The sequence below is a fragment of the Spodoptera frugiperda genome, chromosome 27, assembly GCF_023101765.2.
Source record: "Spodoptera frugiperda isolate SF20-4 chromosome 27, AGI-APGP_CSIRO_Sfru_2.0, whole genome shotgun sequence".
Lineage (NCBI taxonomy): Eukaryota > Metazoa > Arthropoda > Insecta > Lepidoptera > Noctuidae > Spodoptera > Spodoptera frugiperda.
Window position 1 is genome coordinate 10488900 of NC_064238.1, and position 20943 is coordinate 10509842.

At 32.9% G+C, this 20943-nt stretch overlaps 1 protein-coding gene across 1 annotated transcript; it reads left to right on the forward strand.

The window, feature by feature from the left end:
• Positions 1-3925: 3925 nt before the first annotated feature.
• LOC118263624 (membrane-associated progesterone receptor component 1) lies at positions 3926-20043 on the forward strand. The gene is made up of 3 exons (XM_035575720.2): positions 3926-4574; positions 19110-19259; positions 19834-20043. The coding sequence occupies exons 1-3, from the start codon at positions 4292-4294 to the stop codon at positions 19923-19925; spliced, it is 525 nt and encodes a 174-aa protein (XP_035431613.1). The 5' UTR covers positions 3926-4291; the 3' UTR covers positions 19926-20043.
• The last annotated feature ends 900 nt before the right edge of the window (positions 20044-20943 follow it).

A 20943-nucleotide genomic window follows, 5' to 3' on the forward strand; every position in this document is an offset into this window, starting at 1 on the left:
GAGAACGGCGGGTAATTGGGAACACGTTGATAAGTCCCACTTCCCCTCCCCGTATCCCGTCTCGCGGCTATTCGAGGGATGCTTCCCCCGCCCCTAAGTGCGCAAGCGACAGTAGGAGCTGGAGGATGCACGCATCTTGACACGGTGAGTCAAAATGTTTTTATTGCATTTTTGTTATAAATTTTGTGTTACATACATTAGATGCAAATGTCATATTTGTGAGTACAATGACACCATATTTCGTAAGTTTATTTCATGGATAATCAGTTTTAAAATTTTACGTGTTATAGGATTCACTTAAAACGCTATCGAAGGTCGCGACCATTTTTATTCAAATTGTCGACTGCGGGTAATTAGGAACGGTGGGTGGCGGGTAATTGGGAACGAACAAATTTACAATTTGTTTTTATATTTTTATTACAATACAATTTTTTTTAGATGAGGCGAGACGTTGATGCAGCCATACTGAACCAGACACCACCAGTTCAAATATCAGATTCACATGACCACGATAAAGCTTTGGGCACATGTGCAATGCACTTCCAGAGAGACCAGCAAAGGTTACGAAAAAATTTTTTAGTTATTTATAACTGTTCTCTGTGCCATTTTTAACTACCCCATTTCTAATTACCATTTCTAAATACTGTTTTCATTTGCTCCACGGGCTGATCTCAATTACCCCATAGGGTGTCGGGTAAATAGGAACGGCAATGTTTTTTATTTTTGCTAATATTTCTAATAAAAAGTTGATTATTAAAAAAATTTTTTTCTGTTATAAGCAGACAGATAAATAATGTTTAAGTTTTAATAAAAGTTGATTCCTTTTTTAAAAGAAAATACTGTTTTTTTTGCCTTTAAAGTTAAGTGTTCCCAATTCCCCCACTTTCCCCTACCCCTCGATGTCGCAGGTACATTCATTATTCTTATTAGCAGTTTGATTTCTGAAATTAAGCACTTTATTTTGATCATAGCTCAAACAAAAAACTAACGTTAGTACCGACGTTGGGCCTGAGAGGCCGCGTCGTTATTTTAAATCGACATAACTTACAAAAACAGTATTCGCCGGTACTTCTACCACACTCGACGACGTCGGTGCAACTAAACTCGCAGCTACTGATGAGCACGGGTCTCTCCTGCGCTGGGAAGGGGTAAAACTAACAACTTGTCCATCCGCCACGGCCTCACAGGCCCCACGTCGGTACTTAAAGGTTAAAGGTGTGAAAAAAGTGTTTGAGGAGGTAAGAAGTTTGCTGGATTACTTAGTTATAAATATATTTTGTGTCAAAAGTTTTGATATGCCTCATTAGGACAATATTAATGACAGTCATCATAATGCGTTCAAATATGTATTAATGTCAAATCATTCTTACGAAGCATAGAAGCTCCAAACTGAATACCTATAGGTATATACATAAAAGAAATAGTCATCCCTACTCTTAAGAAGTTTCTAGACATGTGTTGATTAATAACTTTAGTTACTAAATAATATGGTTAACTATGTATTTTTTATTTCGGCATATAAACTAACAAATACTTAAATAAAATGAATCAAAGTTTAGGAGTGGGAGCAAATGCGTCATTTATACGTATAAAACGTATCTAGAAGTAACGTATATCTTCGAAAGTATTTGTATTGGTGAGAAAATAAAAAATACGTGTCTAATACATATTTTAAAATAATCTGCAAGACGGACATTAAAATAAAAATTAGTCATCTACCCTATTGTTGTACCTAAATCAAACTGTTTGTTATATGTATTATAAGTACCTATCTTATCTTTTGTTTTTTCATAAATAAAAATATCTCACGCAATAAAACAAGGTTATTATTACGAGCCAAAAATTATGCTGAGTCACGATGTGATTCACAAAACTTATAGAACGATGGTTTATGAGAACACCTCATTACGTTAAATATCGAATCACAAAATATGATTTCATATTCATTGCATGTTCTGATAACTCTCTCATTAATAGTATCATAATTAAACAGAAATGGATTGTGTTAAAATTTAAATTGTCGTTTTGCAATTTTTGCTTGCTCATTTAACATTAATAATTGTGACAAGTTCACTGTGATTTTATGTTTTTTTGTGAAGATGCTTATTTTTTTAAGTTGTGTATGTTTTTATTTGGTTACTATTTTATCAATAATAATAATAGTCCAAGTTTTATTAATTGTGTGATTTAAATCGATAAACACGTTAGATTGATATCCGCAAATAACTTTATTTTCTTTTGTCCCACTACTGCATTGCTGGCGAGCTTGTATGATCAGATGCATAAGCATCAGAGAAAATATAAAATAGGTATCTAAGGATAATGCTAGGTAACCTTTGAAGATGCCATCTATTTAGTTTTCCCAGAATTTATACTTATAATTGGCGAGCATTTGCCTTTAAATTCAGTCCAAAATTACCTTCAAATTCAAAATAAACACGAATAAGTAAGGATTAAGTTACTTAGTAACGTGTAAAGGTAATGCTTATCGTTAACCGCTTTAATATCAGTATTATTTGATCGTTAAAATGTAAATACGTAGGGAACGATTCCAGTTTTTACGATTCCAAATCGTCACGATAACTTAACGATATTACGTATTTAAAGACGCCTGAAGGTAACTTTTTTTTCTTTTACTTGGAATTTATTTAGTCTTCTTATTGCATGGACTGCACTCGTTGAACACCAGTAAGGGCCGTTGCCGATGGTTGAATAGTTTCAAAGTTAAACAAGGGATATTGATTAATTCAAGTGGTGGATTAGGGTGAACATTGGTATTGTTTGCTTTTCTAATTTACTGTTTTCTCAGTTAATAAGGAGCTTATATATTTTAAACTAAACTTGCCCAGCTGAGCTAGTTTAAAATAGTGTCCGATATTTGCCAAAAACCTTACGTTTTATGTATTATAATTTTTAAGGGCATAATAACATAAAAAATCGCCTAAAATAAAAGACAGAATTAAACTATGCATTTGAATGAAACCTAATTTCAAGTTTTTATTTATTTTCCTATGTTTCTTATATCTAACTAAATTGTAAATATTTTATTTAAATTATAAATAGCAAATAAAAAAATCTAAATTCTCAGTAGGTAACTATATAATACTAGTAAAGAACTAGGCTCTTTACTGGTATACAATTGTGTCCGGTATTTACCAGTAGCGTATTATTATTTTTAAAGAAAAAAATAACAAAAAATCTATAAAAATAAAAAATATTGCTTTTCTGTCTGTTAGACAGAAAAGCAATATTTTTTAATTATATTTAAATTAGCTTTTCACTATTAGTTAATGTAGAAGAAATCATATTACGAATCTTACGTTAGAATCTAAGTTAATTAAAAAAATTGAGAATTATAACTTAATAACATGAACAATGCTATGTATAAATACAGTAGTCTACACCTTCGGACAAAGTCCATCAGTATACACGTTCCTCACACGCCAAGCTAATTAAAAACTGGTTACAAATCATACCAACTATTTCCTTCTTCGTTCACCATTCATAAAATAAACAGACTCTGTCATCTGTCAGATTAAAGTTATTGCATAGTTAATCGATACATTCCTAACCCTTTATAAGGCAAAGGGAATATTTTTACCACCATGCTTACTTCAGCGAAAAGTTCAGTGAATATTACAAAACGCATATTTTAATAAACCATAAAAAGTTTTATTTTAATGTTATGCTTTATAAAGGGCTAAATGAAATAATTTTAAAAGATACCAATATACGATACTCGTAGGTGTTTTTAATTAATAACAGTTATAAATTGCCAAGTCATGATCATGTTTGTTTTCTTAGATACAGCACGATCACGATGATTGATAGAAACAATAATTTTCGTTACTTGACAACATACTCGTGCTGATAACAGTGAACCAAGATATAAACACTTATATAAATAAACGACATTACATTTAATCAAGTTAATAGTATCGAATAACCCATTTAGAACAGTTCTATTGTGTTGTTAAATAACATATTCCAGTATAACAACTACTCATTAAAATAACGCCATTAGCAATCAGTACATAAATGCAGTTATTGCATTCGCAGCAGTAAATCACTAAACGGAACGATAGCCACTGCAAACAATGCAGCTCAGTTGAAACCAACAAAGATTGTCACAACAATCGCAGTCTCACGTTAAAAAACTCAGTAAATATCCGTCGAATTTTAAAACATACGCGACTAGTGGCGGCCTTACACTCGTTGACCTTATAGTGGCTTGATAACGTGACGATTCAACAGTTTTGTAAACGCGGCCGGCGCAAGCACACGCATCAAAATGTCAGAAGCCGCTTCTCCCACGCTATGGGAGGAACTTATGAGTCCTCTAAACCTTGTGTTAATAGCTATTATTGTGTACCTCGTGTATAAAATTATTAAATCAAACTTTGAATCTGAAGTGACCGTGGCACCACCGCCTCCAAGTCTACCAAAACTGAGGAAGGATTTGACAGTTGCCGAGATCAAGAAATATGATGGAACGCAACCGGACGGCAGAGTACTACTCGCTGTGAACGGAACAATTTTCGATGTAACCAAGGGCAAGAGATTTTACGGTCCCGGTAAGTGTCTTTTCTATTTGTTAGGGTTATACCGGCTGCCATGTTAGGGTTATGATCATGCGCAATAAAATGTACGTAGCTTTACGATTTGACTCGAAGTAAATGATGTGGGAAATGTTTTTTTATTTGATTCTTGTTTGCCACGTACAAATAAAGGGATCGGTTTACCTAGTCGTTTGTTAATAGAACGTGATTTCTTTTGTTAGGTTATGTATGTAGTTCAAGAGTTTCGTGTTTAGTTGTATCTATGTTCTTATGTTTCCAAGGTAAAGACTTCAAGACTAGCTAGAATTACGTACTTGACTAGACATGTTACGTCACCTAATTATCATCTGATAGTGATTTATGATATAACCTACATAGGAAAAATAATACATTAGGAAAATTTATACTTTAGTTCCTTAAAACGTAAATTGTAAAACTAGTTTCTCAATAGAATAGAAACGTAAATAAGCAGTTCCATCTTTCTATCTCTTTTTATCTTCAACATCAGAGTGAGAGGGCGAACGACAAAATTATAATATCTAACATGTTCGGTTTTTCTTGGTCTACGATCGTAGTTTAAAAACAACACTGTTACGTTAGCTAATGTATTCTTGAATATTAACAGGTTGGTGGTAACATAGGTACTTGTATGTGATTTAAATAATTTTATCGTTATAACAGAGCGAGTGAAGACCGTGGTTGTGCCTAATACAGAAAAAAAAAAATGTTTAGAGTATCTTGACCCGCCAATGATATTCCAAATCTCTCGTTACCTGAGGTTTTTTTGAAACTAGGTCACGGTCTTTGGGCGTACACCGGTTCATAAAAAGAGGATAGATAGCATAGGGGAATAAAATAAAGAGGGGACCTCTGGCTATGATTGATAAAGTCGTGGCCTCATAAATTAGACAATATCGTAGGTAAACTGCTACCAATGTGTTTTGATTCGATTTGAGTGTCAAGCAATTTATTTTTTACCTAAAGTCCAAAGTTTCAAACTTATTGTTTATTCATGAGAAAAGTGTATTACTAGGTATGTCGGTAATTAAGGTATTTAGTTCAATAAAAACAAACATTTCTAAATAAGTATCAAGAAAACTATTTAGCAATGCTAGACTGTTAATTGCTTACGGTATAAAATACATGTATCTTATCAAATGCATTGAAGAAGTGGTTACACCTTGGTGTACTAATAGCTACACCAAGGTGTAACCACTTCTTACTTCTACCACTATTAGCTACATAATGACTGTGATACAAGTATCACTGTCATTCACATGACATACTATTTAATACCTACCGACTGTGATACTTGTATCATGTGATACAAGTATCACAGTCGGTAGGTATTAAATAGTATGTTCTGTTATACTTGAATCTCAGAAATATCGATAAAACTGAATTAAATACTTTGGCATTGGTGTACGACCGATGATGCAATAATGACCTTATAAGTGTAAAAATTGAATTAACGCCTGCAATTAGTACACTATGCAATATTTTAAAGGAGAGGGCTTAGTATGACTTTGTTTTACGTTTAAAGCAATCGAAATGAGAGCGCGTTCGGTGCTCTGATTGGTTGGTTCATTCGTTTCGTTTTTGTTCGGCGTAAAGCAAACTCATACTAAGGAAACAGAGCTAAATGCAACTGTACTACAATATGAGCTACAGAGTACTTTTGAAATAACTCATTTTCTCACCACATTCCCGTTATCCATTCATTCAGAGATTTCCACGAACAGTTACAGCATTGTCATCGTGAACATTGCACTTTTTATTGTAAAAGAAATTTCTAGTGTTAATTCGATAATTTGTTCAAAGTTCAAGGTATTATATACACGCAAGCTATCTTGTACGAACGACATGGAGTGATTCTGTTCTGTAGAAATTATCTTTGCTTGCTTTCTCATTGTGGTAACATCTTTTCTATATGTTTTATATTTCTCTCTGGCTTTTCTATAATAAAATATGATCGACTTTGAGTCTCAGCAATCAACTGGTAGGTAGTATTTTACATGAAACGATTGCTATCTGTCCGCAATAATATAAGATACAAGGTATTTTCGGAGCTGCCGGACTGCCGAGAGGGTTACCGAGGCTTTGGGTCGAAAAGCATTAGTAGGAACGGGGTGGTGTTTAGTCAGTTAGAGTCTGACAATCCCTCTCGTCTCGACCAAGGCGTGAGAAGATATTGGATGATTGTCCCTCCTCAAAAAAAAGTATTCTTAGTTGCTTAATTCCTAAAGCAAATATATAAGTTCTGAGAAAATAGTAACCTTTTTGAAGGAGATGCCCTAGATATTTTGCAATAAACATAACAGCTAAGTATAGGGAAACTTAGAAAAAATAACTAGATTCTTATAAAAAATCTGATGGTAAAACATCAAAACTTTTGTCCTAAGAAACTTAAACAGTTTCTCGGAGTTTTACGGCATCATGAACGGTTTATGGCAGCTAGTCCTCTGACGCATACGTTATCGTTTACGATCCATCAATACTGAATTGCTTGCTACTGATATCAGGAGATAACACACCTATAAATAATATGTCAGAAATTGTGACTGGCGTTTCTAGGACTCCTCGTAAATAAACGTACCTAATAATAGATACATGTTGTGCGAAACCAATATAAACTAACCGTTGAATGTGTGGAAAGGTCAAACAAAGTGAGATCATGGTAAACTGGTATTGTATAGCTTGATGTGCAGTCGTGTATACAAGCGATGCTTTGTCCCATAACTCGATGCTCTGTTGAAGTCGATATGTAGACTAAGATTTAATATTATCGACAATCTTTTTTTTACAGACCAGAGGGATTAATACTAGTTTGCTTTACGAGCGAGTTTATTTGCTGAAGAAGATCAGAATCAGATCGCGTTCGGAGCTCTGATTGGTTGGTTCATTGGAGCCGGCCAATCAGAGCGCCGAACGCGGTCTCGTTTCGTTTTCGGTAAACGTAAAGCAAACTCGTACTAAGTCCTCAGAATAAGAGGGATTTTTATAGTAGAAACACGTTAACTATGAATTTTAATTTGTTTTTTACTTAGAGGTGTAACAGAACGGTCTTATCGTTGTAATGATTGGTCAAACATTGATCATCCTGAACAAAACTAGCATTTCTTTCATTTTTGCCAAAATGTAAGAAGTTATGCAACACTATTGTTCTTATAGCTATCATAATAATACGAGTACCTAGGTACTTGAATTATGATTAGGGAATAGTGTTGTGTATTTTATCTGATAACGCGAATTGTCTACGGATATTTCTAGAACAAAATCTTCATTAGTAAGTTGACAAAAGGTAATTAATTTTCATTTAATTCCCATGTAAGTGTTGAATAATAGGTACTTAGTGCATATACAACGTACGTTGTTATGTAACCATTATTTGTTTTACTATTGTTAGTATAATTTTCTGTAGCTTATCATCGAGTGCAAAAGCAATTTTATTTCGATTACTTTTATAAGCATTTTGTTTAATTGTATTTGTATTTCTTAATAATAGTATCATTTTGATTCATAATCCTTTAATACGAGTATTAAATTATATCATATATCCTGTCATATATTTTTATCCTGTGTCATATGTGTGTGTTTAGAAATACATAATTTCAAATCACATCTAGACCGGGAACAACAACTTATGGGTCACAAAAAGTAGTATCATACTTTTTTAATTTATCAATTATCCCGAATTCTGTGGATCACAATAAAAGTATCATACTTTTTTTAAGTTTATTGAATGATCCGAATTTACAGTTTTTGTAGCTATTTTAAATTAATACGTACAATTATCACAACGATTACCATATCTCTATATTTTTGTGGCTTAATGGCTTCATTATTATGAGCAACAGTTTCTAAAATTAGATTTGTCGTAACGAACGGACACAAATTAAGAAATAATTAAAATAATTTGTGGGTTCTCTGACATAGCTCAGCTGCTGTTGTTTGAATTTGGTTGAATTTATATAGTACTTATTTTAATACACAAAACGTCTTTGGGATTTTTTCAATGTTAATATTATGGAGTTAGAATTACATTACCTGGCTAGCAAATATACTGTATAATAATATTATTGTGATGCTTATTTACCAACAGAAATGTAGGCAAAAGCCAACTAAATCATACAGCGACATCCCCAATTTTTGTCATATACAGTAGTAATCTTAAAAGTCAAAGCATTTATTTCAATTAATCCTAAATTAGGCACTTTTGAAACGTCAAATTGAATTGTCCGTCAGTCTGTCTGTCAGTGAAGCTAGGCGCTCGTTCCAAAGTGTTGCTTCGAATGGAGAAGAACGAGCAAGAAACTCCATCGTTACTCTTTTCAAAAAATGTTTTTTACAATATCTCTGATACATTATTTGATCATTTACCTATTGTATATATATGTAGGAACAATGTAACGACAATAGGACGTCAAAACTATGGGACAATAAAACCAATTTGTAAAGAATATAAATTAAAAAAGCGGGTTGTTTCAAACATAGTGCCCACATATGTACACTTACAATTTTGAAATAATGCTTCTATACAAATAAAAAATAATCTTTAATTTAATTTTTCAAATAAAAAAAAACATAAATAACTGCTTGATGCCACAGGATCCCTAGACTACATTGGAATAAATTAGTACTTTAATTTAACGTGTAACTAGTGATCGTATTAGAGCATTGTCTAGTGTGAGCGAGTGTCCAGTGGAGCCGGACCAACATGCTGCCACACATTTTTATCTATACATATAATAAAATCGTAGAAAAGTGCTGTCTGTACATTGAAAATAAAAATAAAAAAAATAGCAGGGGTTATTGTTATGTCGATGTCGAACCCAAAAATGTAATTAACTTTTTTTTTGTCTGTTTGTCTGTTTGTCTGTGCGCGCTAATCTAAGAAACGGCTGATCCGAGTTGGATGCGGTTTTCACGAATATATTGTGGTATGCTTCAATTTACATTTAGTGTTTGTTTCATGTCAATCGGTTCATAAATAAAAAAGTTATGTCAAATTAAAGAATCACGTCGAACACTATTCTATGCTTATACCATTAATCTCCGCAACTATTTGACGGATTTGGTTGAAATTTGGTACAGATATAGTTTAGAACCTTAGAAAGGACATAGGATAGTTTTTATTTCAAAAATCTTTAGTTTAAGTCCGTTTTTAAATATTTTTTCAATGCCCTAAGTGAGTATACATCTATTAAATTCAAACGCAGAGCTCATTATGTTGATTTTTGAAGAGTTCCCTGGAATATCTTCTACATCTCATTTTTGAAGAGATTCCGCGAGATCGGGAACTATGTGGTTAAAACCAAAAGGAGATTGACCAATTTGTATGGGACTTTGGCTATTTTTGAACAAGCAGTTCAGCTAATAATATATGTTTGATTTAATAGTTCATATCAGTAAGAATGAAGATACAAACTTAGTTTTGTATCCAGATTTATATTTAGTTTTTTTTTTACATTTTATTGAAGCTGTTTATGCATGAAATAAAACATTTTTTTACTAAAATTCTTTATTAATCTGATTCAAATGTAATTAAAATATGGTCTAGCAACTGGGCAGGTGGATTAATATTTTCCTGGTACCTTGCCCAGCTCAAAAACCAAATAATAGTCATTATATGTGCACAGCAATCTACTGTTCTACGGCCCACCATGCAGTTGCAGCAATATTGTTTTATAGCTGCCCTCCCTTCAGTGTTATTCTCATATAATATATATACAAAATATGTTTTTCTACTAATGTGTCTACTATGTATTTTCCCACGCAATAAACTGCAGTTGACTGAAGGGAGCGGGAAACCTTCCAGTAGGCTGCTGGCAGTATTTCTGCATAATTCAATCGTATAGGAACCATCGCCTCTTATGTGTTAGCCATAGTAGGTAGTAGTAGTGAAGAATCAGAATCCATTGAAGACTTAGAATAATATCTGTCATTTTGACGCAAAACACAACAGATTGACAGCACTGAAGTCAAATTCAAAGTCAACTGACTTGGTTATCATAACAAATACTAAAATAAATGTGATTTTTTATACTGCTAATTGATACAAAGTTATTAGGATCAGACATTTACTAAAATATAAATAAAATTATTGGTAAATTACATTTTTGTTGAGCAGCCTGTTCAAAAATAGCCAGTTTTGGACAATCTCTTTTGCCGGAAGTCACTATTCCACGCGAGCGAAGCCGCGGGCAAAATATTATAATAAATCTGTAGAAGGTTACAATTCTGTACATTGAAAATATCTATACATATAATAAAATCGTAGAAAAGTGCTGTCTGTACATTGAAAATAAAAATAAAAAAAATAGCAGGGGTTATTGTTATGTCGATGTCGAACCCAAAAATGTAATTAACTTTTTTTTTGTCTGTTTGTCTGTTTGTCTGTGCGCGCTAATCTAAGAAACGGCTGATCCGAGTTGGATGCGGTTTTCACGAATATATTGTGGTATGCTTCAATTTACATTTAGTGTTTGTTTCATGTCAATCGGTTCATAAATAAAAAAGTTATGTCAAATTAAAGAATCACGTCGAACACTATTCTATGCTTATACCATTAATCTCCGCAACTATTTGACGGATTTGGTTGAAATTTGGTACAGATATAGTTTAGAACCTTAGAAAGGACATAGGATAGTTTTTATTTCAAAAATCTTTAGTTTAAGTCCGTTTTTAAATATTTTTTCAATGCCCTAAGTGAGTATACATCTATTAAATTCAAACGCAGAGCTCATTATGTTGATTTTTGAAGAGTTCCCTGGAATATCTTCTACATCTCATTTTTGAAGAGATTCCGCGAGATCGGGAACTATGTGGTTAAAACCAAAAGGAGATTGACCAATTTGTATGGGACTTTGGCTATTTTTGAACAAGCAGTTCAGCTAATAATATATGTTTGATTTAATAGTTCATATCAGTAAGAATGAAGATACAAACTTAGTTTTGTATCCAGATTTATATTTAGTTTTTTTTTTTACATTTTATTGAAGCTGTTTATGCATGAAATAAAACATTTTTTTATTAAAATTCTTTATTAATCTGATTCAAATGTAATTAAAATATGGTCTAGCAACTGGGCAGGTGGATTAATATTTTCCTGGTACCTTGCCCAGCTCAAAAACCAAATAATAGTCATTATATGTGCACAGCAATCTACTGTTCTACGGCCCACCATGCAGTTGCAGCAATATTGTTTTATAGCTGCCCTCCCTTCAGTGTTATTCTCATATAATATATATACAAAATATGTTTTTCTACTAATGTGTCTACTATGTATTTTCCCACGCAATAAACTGCAGTTGACTGAAGGGAGCGGGAAACCTTCCAGTAGGCTGCTGGCAGTATTTCTGCATAATTCAATCGTATAGGAACCATCGCCTCTTATGTGTTAGCCATAGTAGGTAGTAGTAGTGAAGAATCAGAATCCATTGAAGACTTAGAAAAACAACACTCACAATGCAAAAGAAAAAGCGAATAATATCTGTCATTTTGACGCAAAACACAACAGATTGACAGCACTGAAGTCAAATTCAAAGTCAACTGACTTGGTTATCATAACAAATACTAAAATAAATGTGATTTTTTATACTGCTAATTGATACAAAGTTATTAGGATCAGACATTTACTAAAATATAAATAAAATTATTGGTAAATTACATTTTTGTTGAGCAGCCTGTTCAAAAATAGCCAGTTTTGGACAATCTCTTTTGCCGGAAGTCACTATTCCACGCGAACGTAGTCGCGGGCAAAATATTATAATAAATATGTAGAAGGGTCAATTCTGTACATTGAAAATATTGAAAGAATAAATAGCAGGGGGTGTGACTGGATCGATACCAAATCCAAATATGTGATTAAAATTTTTTTGTCTGACTGTCTGTATTCAGGCATCACGTGAAAACTAACGGTTCGATTTCGATGAAACTTGGTATAATTATACCTTATTATCCTGGGCATAAAATATGATACTTTTTATCCTGGAAAAATACGTAGAAAAAAGCTTTATTTTTCAGTTTTATTCTACAGAACGCGAGCTCAACAGCAGTAGCTCAATAGAGGGATCTCCTTAATTATTATGGGCCTCGCCGTATTTGGGTCCAATAGATATTTATAAGATGTCATTGTCAGAGTTACTCAAAATTGAGAAATAAAACTTCCATGCGAAGACCGACATCCGCGCGGACGGAGTCGCGGGCGGAAGCTAGTCTTCAATATAATCTGACAGTTTATAATATGCCTGTTTACACAGTTGTCTGCTTTGCCGGCTCCAATAAACCAACCAATCAGAGCACAGACCGCGCTCTCATTTCGATTACTTTAAACGTAAAACATACTCATGCTAAGGGCACTGATCTAGATAAAAAAAAAATACTATGACGCGTCCATTCAACTTGTTCTTGTAATTGACAACACATTTGCAAACCAATCGATCAACGGGACTGTCAGTTACGTATTAATAACTAAAGTCTACATGTATTAAGATACATAAGTCATGAAGTTTTTATATTAACGTCTATAAGAGATTCATTCAGATTTATTATAAGTAGGAATATTTTGACTCAAAATATCTACTTAAAACAAGCCAACATTAGCTTCTGAATAAAATATTTTATTCAAAAGAGAACTCGTACATAAATATTATTTTGTAATCACCTATGCCCCCAGTAACTAACATTGAGGACGCTGCATTTATCAACGTTGCTTGAAAACTACGCAACAATGTGCCATAATACTGTACGTTTAAGATTGAAAATGTTTCGTTGCGTTGTAATTATACATGGTCCCTGATTTTATAAACAGACAGTCGCGATTCAAGTGATTCGACCTCGGTAAAAGTTGACGTTGTTTCTGTTATAGCTATACATTTTGTATGATGTTGTTCTGTTTGAAGGGAGTTGTGAGCACATTTTGAGTGATATGGGAATGAACTTCTGTATTAGTGTGCTTTTTCCACCAGACATGTCCCATATAGCTGTGCTACGAATATGTAATAGCTAAGCTGTGAAAAAGCTTACTACGAAAAAGTAAATTATATGTGACCGTTTCCACTGGAGCTGTGTAGCTGTGCGAGAAAGATACGCAGCTAGAGAAAACATCCATAGCACGCATCTTTCTATTTAAAAACATAGCTTAGCTGAGTCCGTTTCTACCAGTGTTATGCTATGTGTACCAATGAATATGATTGGTGGAAGCCAAACGTATCCACAGCAACGTAGCATAGCACATCTCTGGTGAAAAAGCACCCTTAATCGGCATATGTAGTTACTATACCTATGTGTGGAATCAGGCTATGTTTGTTATTAATATTGACCAAATGGTGGTTTATTTAAACAGGTTTAGTTAAAGTTGGTAATTGCCTCTAAAAATATATTTGTACCAAAATTTTCCAAAGTTGGTTCAGTGATTTAGATTTGATAAGCAAAGTTATCTTACTATTTATAATTTTAGTCAAGATTAGCATTTATTTATTTCTTCTTCGGTCCCTGAGGAACTCCTTTATCTATTTAGCTTACCGACTTTACCAGCCATTTTGATTTAAATTTACTTAAAATATAAATATAATATGAAAACGTCGCAAAAAACACAACTTTTGTTATAAAACCATGAAATTTAAAGGGTAGATTTTATCACTTAACCGAAGTTTCGTAGTAAAACTAAAATTAAAAAACACGACAGTAAGTAGGGGCTACTGTTTATAGCCGAGGAAGTAATAATTTAGACACGCCTCAAGCAAACACGATTTCGGAACTAATTTTTTAAACGTAAATACTTTTTCGGAGGGGTGGAAGCTCTCGAATGAAAAAAAAAAAGAAAAGCGTGCAATTATTTAAATGAATGCATGGAGCGGTGAGTTTAAATCCTTTTAATGGAATCTGGGCCCATAAAAATGTGTTTCTTTCTTTTAACATTCGTGGGGATGAAAATTAAGGGAGACCTTATCTAAATCTATGCTCTTTTCATCTACTAGTCCATTGTCTGTCGCTCTGTTGTTACGCAATCTTTGCTTTCTTCACAATAGTTTAGATATTTCATAATACATAGTTATTTTTGCTTTAAGATTTATAATTTTAGTTCTTTTATTGAAATTACATATTTTATAGTTAGGATTAGGAGCATGGTCCAAGCTTCCGCTGCCGTTTCGAGGAGTACTGCCTTCTGCATCAGACTTGATCCACCCGCCCAACGTCAGCCTCCTAAGGTGGTTGTCGAGGCTGTTGGGTATTAATCCATAGGTTTATAGACGATCTAATAATTTATTGACTATAACTAGTAAAAAAATTCCTTTTAAACGTTTTGTTTATACAGGTTTATGCAGGGACAGAACTGTTGTTTTTTTAACAAATTGACGTATATAATACCAATTTTATTACTAGCATAAAAAAGTAGTTATTACAAAATAATATTTCTGATATCCCAAACGCATAAAATAAGTCATAATTACAAAAATATGAACAAAATGTTGTTTGGCAAACATCCTTAGCGACATAAATAATGTAAACTGACTCGAAGGGAACTGTTGATGTAATTAGATTATAACAAGTTACGCAACTAACGATAAGCGTTCATTGAAACCTCAATGTTTACGTATTAAGTCATAATATAATGAATTGTGTGTCTATTAGTTTGTGTAATTGGTAATACGGAAGGAGAACAAGGTTAATAAATTATAATATATTGGTGGAACTTTGATATATGTAGCGTAAAATTACCGAATAAAAAAGAAACGTTAATTCCTTTTATCGGTGGGTAATAAATGTATACTAGTTTTTATGACGCATGCATGAAATTGCATACAAATATAATGAATGTACATACATGGAGGTTGCAAATCTACATCACACGGTCATTAATTAGGTAGAATTTGACGTGTCAATTCGATACCTAATAATAGTTTATTTTCGATATAAAAGCCATATAAATATATGTATTTAAATTCGAAACAAGAACATATTTTTTAATAATTTGACTCGAAACAAACGAAAAAGAACCCAAAACGTCCATAAATTAAGTTGAATTTTAAGTAACAATAGTTACTTCTCCTTAACTAAAAGAACAAACAAACGAAAATGAACCCAAAACGCTCACAAAATAGGTTGAAATTTTAACTATCAATACTTGTTAGTCTTCAAAACTATGTTGGTAGATATTTAAATTCGATACATCCCTAAACGAACGTCATTTTTATCGTTCGCATCTGTGTCGAGACGGGTCACTTGAGTGCCAAGATGCCATTAGTATTCATCCTTTGTGCGCAACATATTATTTTCTGGCCAAAACAGTTTCCCGTAATCTTTTTGAAACAATACACTTAGAGAATCTGTTGATGTTTTCTGAATAAATATCTCGGAAACATCTATCTATACATATAATAAAATCGTAGAAAAGTGCTGTCTGTACATTGAAAATAAAAATAAAAAAAATAGCAGGGGTTATTGTTATGTCGATATCGAACCCAAAAATGTAATTAACTTTTTTTTTGTCTGTTTGTCTGTTTGTCTGTTTGTCTGTTTGTCTGTTTGTCTGTTTGTCTGTTCGTCTGTGCGCGCTAATCTCAGAAACGGCTGATCCGAGTTGGATGCGGTTTTCACGAATATATTGTGGGATGCTTAAATTTACATTTAGTGTTTGTTTCATGTCAATCGGTTCATAAATAAAAAAGTTATGTCAAATTAAAGAATCACGTCGAACATTCTATGCTTATACCATTAATCTCCGCAACTATTTGACGGATTTGGTTGAAATTTGGTACAGATATAGTTTAGAACCTTAGAAAGGACATAGATATATTTTTATTTCAAAAATCAAAAAATAAAAATAAGAAATAAATTATTTACCTATAAATAATTCTATGTCGATCGTTACACGACTTCGGTTCATGTTATTGTTTTAATTCATCGAAAAAAAGTAAATAAATAGTAAAAAGGTATGAAAAAAATAATATCAATATAATAAAACATTTAGTACAAAGAAAATGCTCTAACGGAGTATAGATAATTCTATGTCGATCGTTACACGACTTCGGTTCATGTTATTGTTTTAATTCATCGAAAAAAAGTAAATAAATAGTAAAAAGGTATGAAAAAAATAATATCAATATAATTAAACTTTTAGTACAAAGAAAATGCCCGAACGGAGTATAAATAAATAATCCAAGTTGTCTTTATCCTCGATAGATGGCGTTGGGATCGAAATAGATCGCGCTATGGTTTCGTTACATTCATTTGGTTGGGTATCGGCCGAGCGCTTCGGTACTATCGTAGAAAAAGTGTATTATCAGTCGTATGATTATTTGTCTGTAGTGGTCCTGCTGTTTCGTATATTCTAAATTGGTTTCGTTGTATTTGTCAATTAATAAGTTTATTTGTTGGGTTTTCCTGGTTTTTTGGTTAAACTATTTAACGTAGGTTTAGTTTGATATCGATTATTAGTAGTTACTGTAGTTAGTTTATTTAATAAAATTGTAAGTCTAATTTATAAATTAATTAGATTAGATTTAAGTCGTTTCTTTTAAATTATTTAGTTTAAGCTTGGTTATTATAGCATAGAGGATAGGTTGTAATATAGTTTCTTTTTTAATTGTTATAAATTCGTAATTCGTAGCTTTCTTTAGTTTTAAGTTAGTTTAAGTCCGTTTTTAAACTATTTTTTTCAATGCCCTAAGTGAGTATACATCTATTAAATTCAAACGCAGAGCTCATTATGTTGATTTTTGAAGAGTTCCCTGGGATATCTTCCACATCTCATTTTTGAAGAGATCCCGCGAGATCGGGAACTATGTGGTTAAAACCAAAAATTTGCCGGAAGTCACTATTCCACGCGAACGAAGTCGTATTATAATAAATCTGTAGAAGGGTCAATTCTGTACATTGAAAATATTGAAAAAATAAATAGCAGGGGGTGTTACTGGATCGATACCAAACCCAAATATATTATGTGATTAATTTTTTTTTGTGTCTGTATGTTCAGGCATCACGTGAAAACTAACGGTTCGATTTCGATGAAACTTGGTATAATTATACCTTACTATCCTGGGCATAAAATAGGATACTTTTTATCCTGGAAAAATACGTAGAAAAAAATCTTTATTTTTCAGTTTTATTTTACAGAACGCGAGCTCAACAGCAGTAGCTCAATAGAGGGATCTCCTTAATTATTATGGGCCTCACCGTATTTGGGTCCAATAGATATTTATAAGAAGTCATTATCAGAGTTATACAAAATGGAGAAATAAAACATCCACGCGAAGATCGACATCCGCGCGGACGGAGTCGCGGGCGGAAGCTAGTTTCTAATAAAACTGCAAACATTGTGGCTCTCTCGCGTAACTGATCAAGGTTGTTCAACTAGTTTTGAACCAGAAACGTGGCTCATAATCAAAAAATGACTATACATAATTAGACTAGGCTAGTAATTGTCAAATACTCAAACGTCACTCAATTTTAATACGCTCTCAGAAATAGTTCTGTCGCTACAAATTCTTTATAAAAGACAGAGATAAAACGATATTTAAGTACAACTTAAAATTGAGTACCGTTTCAGTATTCGGACATAATACATAATGTATACATAATCAAAGAACATCCATTTAGTAACCTAGTTTAGAAGAACGACGTCGTGTAGCCAACCTAATCAATTTAATATGCCTCACGATATTATTTTTCTATAACTCTGATCACATACCGATAATAATTCTAAAGAATACCTTTACATAATATAGTCTTGTATTGGATGAACAAAGATTAAAAACTGAGATAAACATTGACAAAACACCTATTGTTCTCTTAGAATAGTTGCTTTTGAGACAGTATTTCTTAGTCTTCCTTTTCTATTTTTGTTAATATTATTCATAGTATGGCTTCTATTTACTGACAGACTGACTTATTTTCTATTTACTGACTGTTGATTAGTTTATTTTGGTACTTTTTTGTAATTGTAATGTTAAAGCATTTCTGTCAGCATGCCAGTTCTTTTTTGTTGCTGTATTCTCATTACGCTACAAAATCTCTATCTTATTTGTTTAACATGACGTTAGACAAAGGTATAATATGACATACAATAGAAAATACATTGTCTCTTTAAGATCTGCGTTCTAGCATACCACGGGTTAACCTTCCCAGAGTTATCATTTTGCCTTTTTGAGTATCAAAATTAGCAGCATTTAATTGAGGTGATGTGAGACAGACATCACCTATAATACCTTTCTAGCATATACCATTTTGACTTTTTTTTTTTAACTTTGCCCCACACTAGGATTTTCTCCTGTGTCGTAGGTGCGTTTACAAACATACAAGTTTACATACACATGACACCCAGACCCGAAACAACAATTTGTGGATCACATAAAGTGTTGCTCCGTGCGGGAATCGAACCCGCTACACGTTGCGGGGAAGCCGTTTGCCCAGCCACCGCGCCAACCGTGCAGTCAATTGAAAAGAAAAAGGTTAACAATATTGTCGATAAAGTTCAAATTCCCGTGGACCTTGTAAGAAAATATTGTGTTACCATTCTCTAATGGCAATTATTTTTATCTATTCCAGGTGGACCATACTCAGCTTTTGCTGGTAAAGACGCTACTAGAGGCTTGGCTACCGGTCAGGTAGCTGCCTCTGACAAGGAGTATGATGACGTCAGTGACCTGGGTCCTGATGAAGTAGCATCTGCAAAGGAGTGGGAAGAACAGTTCAGGGGTAAGTGTTTCTTTGTAGTTAATTAAATTAATCGAGAAGATTATAAATTAATCTATAATATTAACGTACAAATGGATCGACTTGACCGAAATGATCATGGTGTTATGATTGTGTGTCATACGTGACGTGGTATACCACAGCCTCAGTGTGAGTTAGTTTCCCTTCATCTCGTTTCCCAAAAAGCTAGCATCGCTCTTGTATCTCCTAGTGTCCCATATGCCCATGGGTAGCACTGATCTCTTACTATAAGTTGATATCTTCTGTAGGACACATCATCAATAGTCTAAATAATCATAGAAAGTACATATAATTTTTGAAAAGTCATATTGGTACTTGCTGTTGGTAGGTTTTAAACCCGCACTTTCATGTATGAGAAGCAGGCGTCTCTGTATGTTTAATAAATATAAAACATTAGAATCTTAAATCAGATTTACGTCTAACCAAATATCTAATAGCTTTCGTGTTTAAGAGATTAGTAATTTGTACAGAAAATCAGCCCTACAGACAGATAAAGTCAGACGTCCAACATCTAGACTCACAAAATATCTAAATGAATTCTTATATTATTTTACAGAGAAATACGACATTGTGGGCCGTCTCCTGAAGCCTGGTGAGACACCGAACAAATACAGCGATGATGAGTCTGAAGAGAAGAAAACACAATAGACTAGACAAAATATTATACTTTAATAACTAAGTAATAAATAAACTTGTTAAACGTGATATTTTGGAATCCGGTGCCTAGGGAAATGTTTAAAATGTTAATAAAATATTTTTTATAACATACGACATTTTTATTTTTTATTACCTACCGGACTAAGTTTACCCACTTCAAACAATTTGACATACTCAGCAAATAGAAATGTTGGAATATTTTGTAATTTACGCTCATATTTTGGCTTATTCGTATCTGTTTAGTTTTCGTAAAACTTCTGTTTATTTAGAAACAAAGAATTATTTTCGTCCAGTATTTATGAAATGTATAAAATTATTTCTTTATTTCAATATTGTGATTACATCAAAGACTTTCTGTCAGATTTAAAAGGTTTTTGTGGTTGATAGCCAAATGTTTACACAGAATATTAATCATACTATGATAGTTGGTAAAAATGTATTATAAATCAAAATGGTGATCATCACACATCACATCACACATAACTTACGGAGAAGGTTTGAGCATTAATCGCCACGCTTTTTTCAAACTTATAATTATAAGTTACGAGTATAGGCCCAGTTTCACCGGTTGTCAGTGGTGTCTAAATAAATAATCTTAGAAAATACATATAGCTCGGAAAAAGTCACGTTGGTTCTTGTCATTGGTAGTACAAGGATAGGGGGTCTCCCATAGGGGTAAGCAGAGACTATGGAACTAGTTATGTAGTGTCCAAGTAATTTGGGAGGGGAGGGGTTAATTACGTTACGACACGACGAATATTATGCAATACCAAAAATATCACAATTCTAATTTTGACCATACGGTTAGCACTGCTGAACTATGTGTCACAGGTTCAATTCCGGCACGAAACAATCATCTTTGTGCAGTCTACAAATTGTTGTTCCAGGTCTAGATATAATTTGTAAGTGTAATCATCCATTTATAAACACAATCATAACACTGGAGAAAATCAAAGTAAAGGAAAACGTTATTATAAAAAAAAATATCGAGAATCTTCTTTAATTTCAA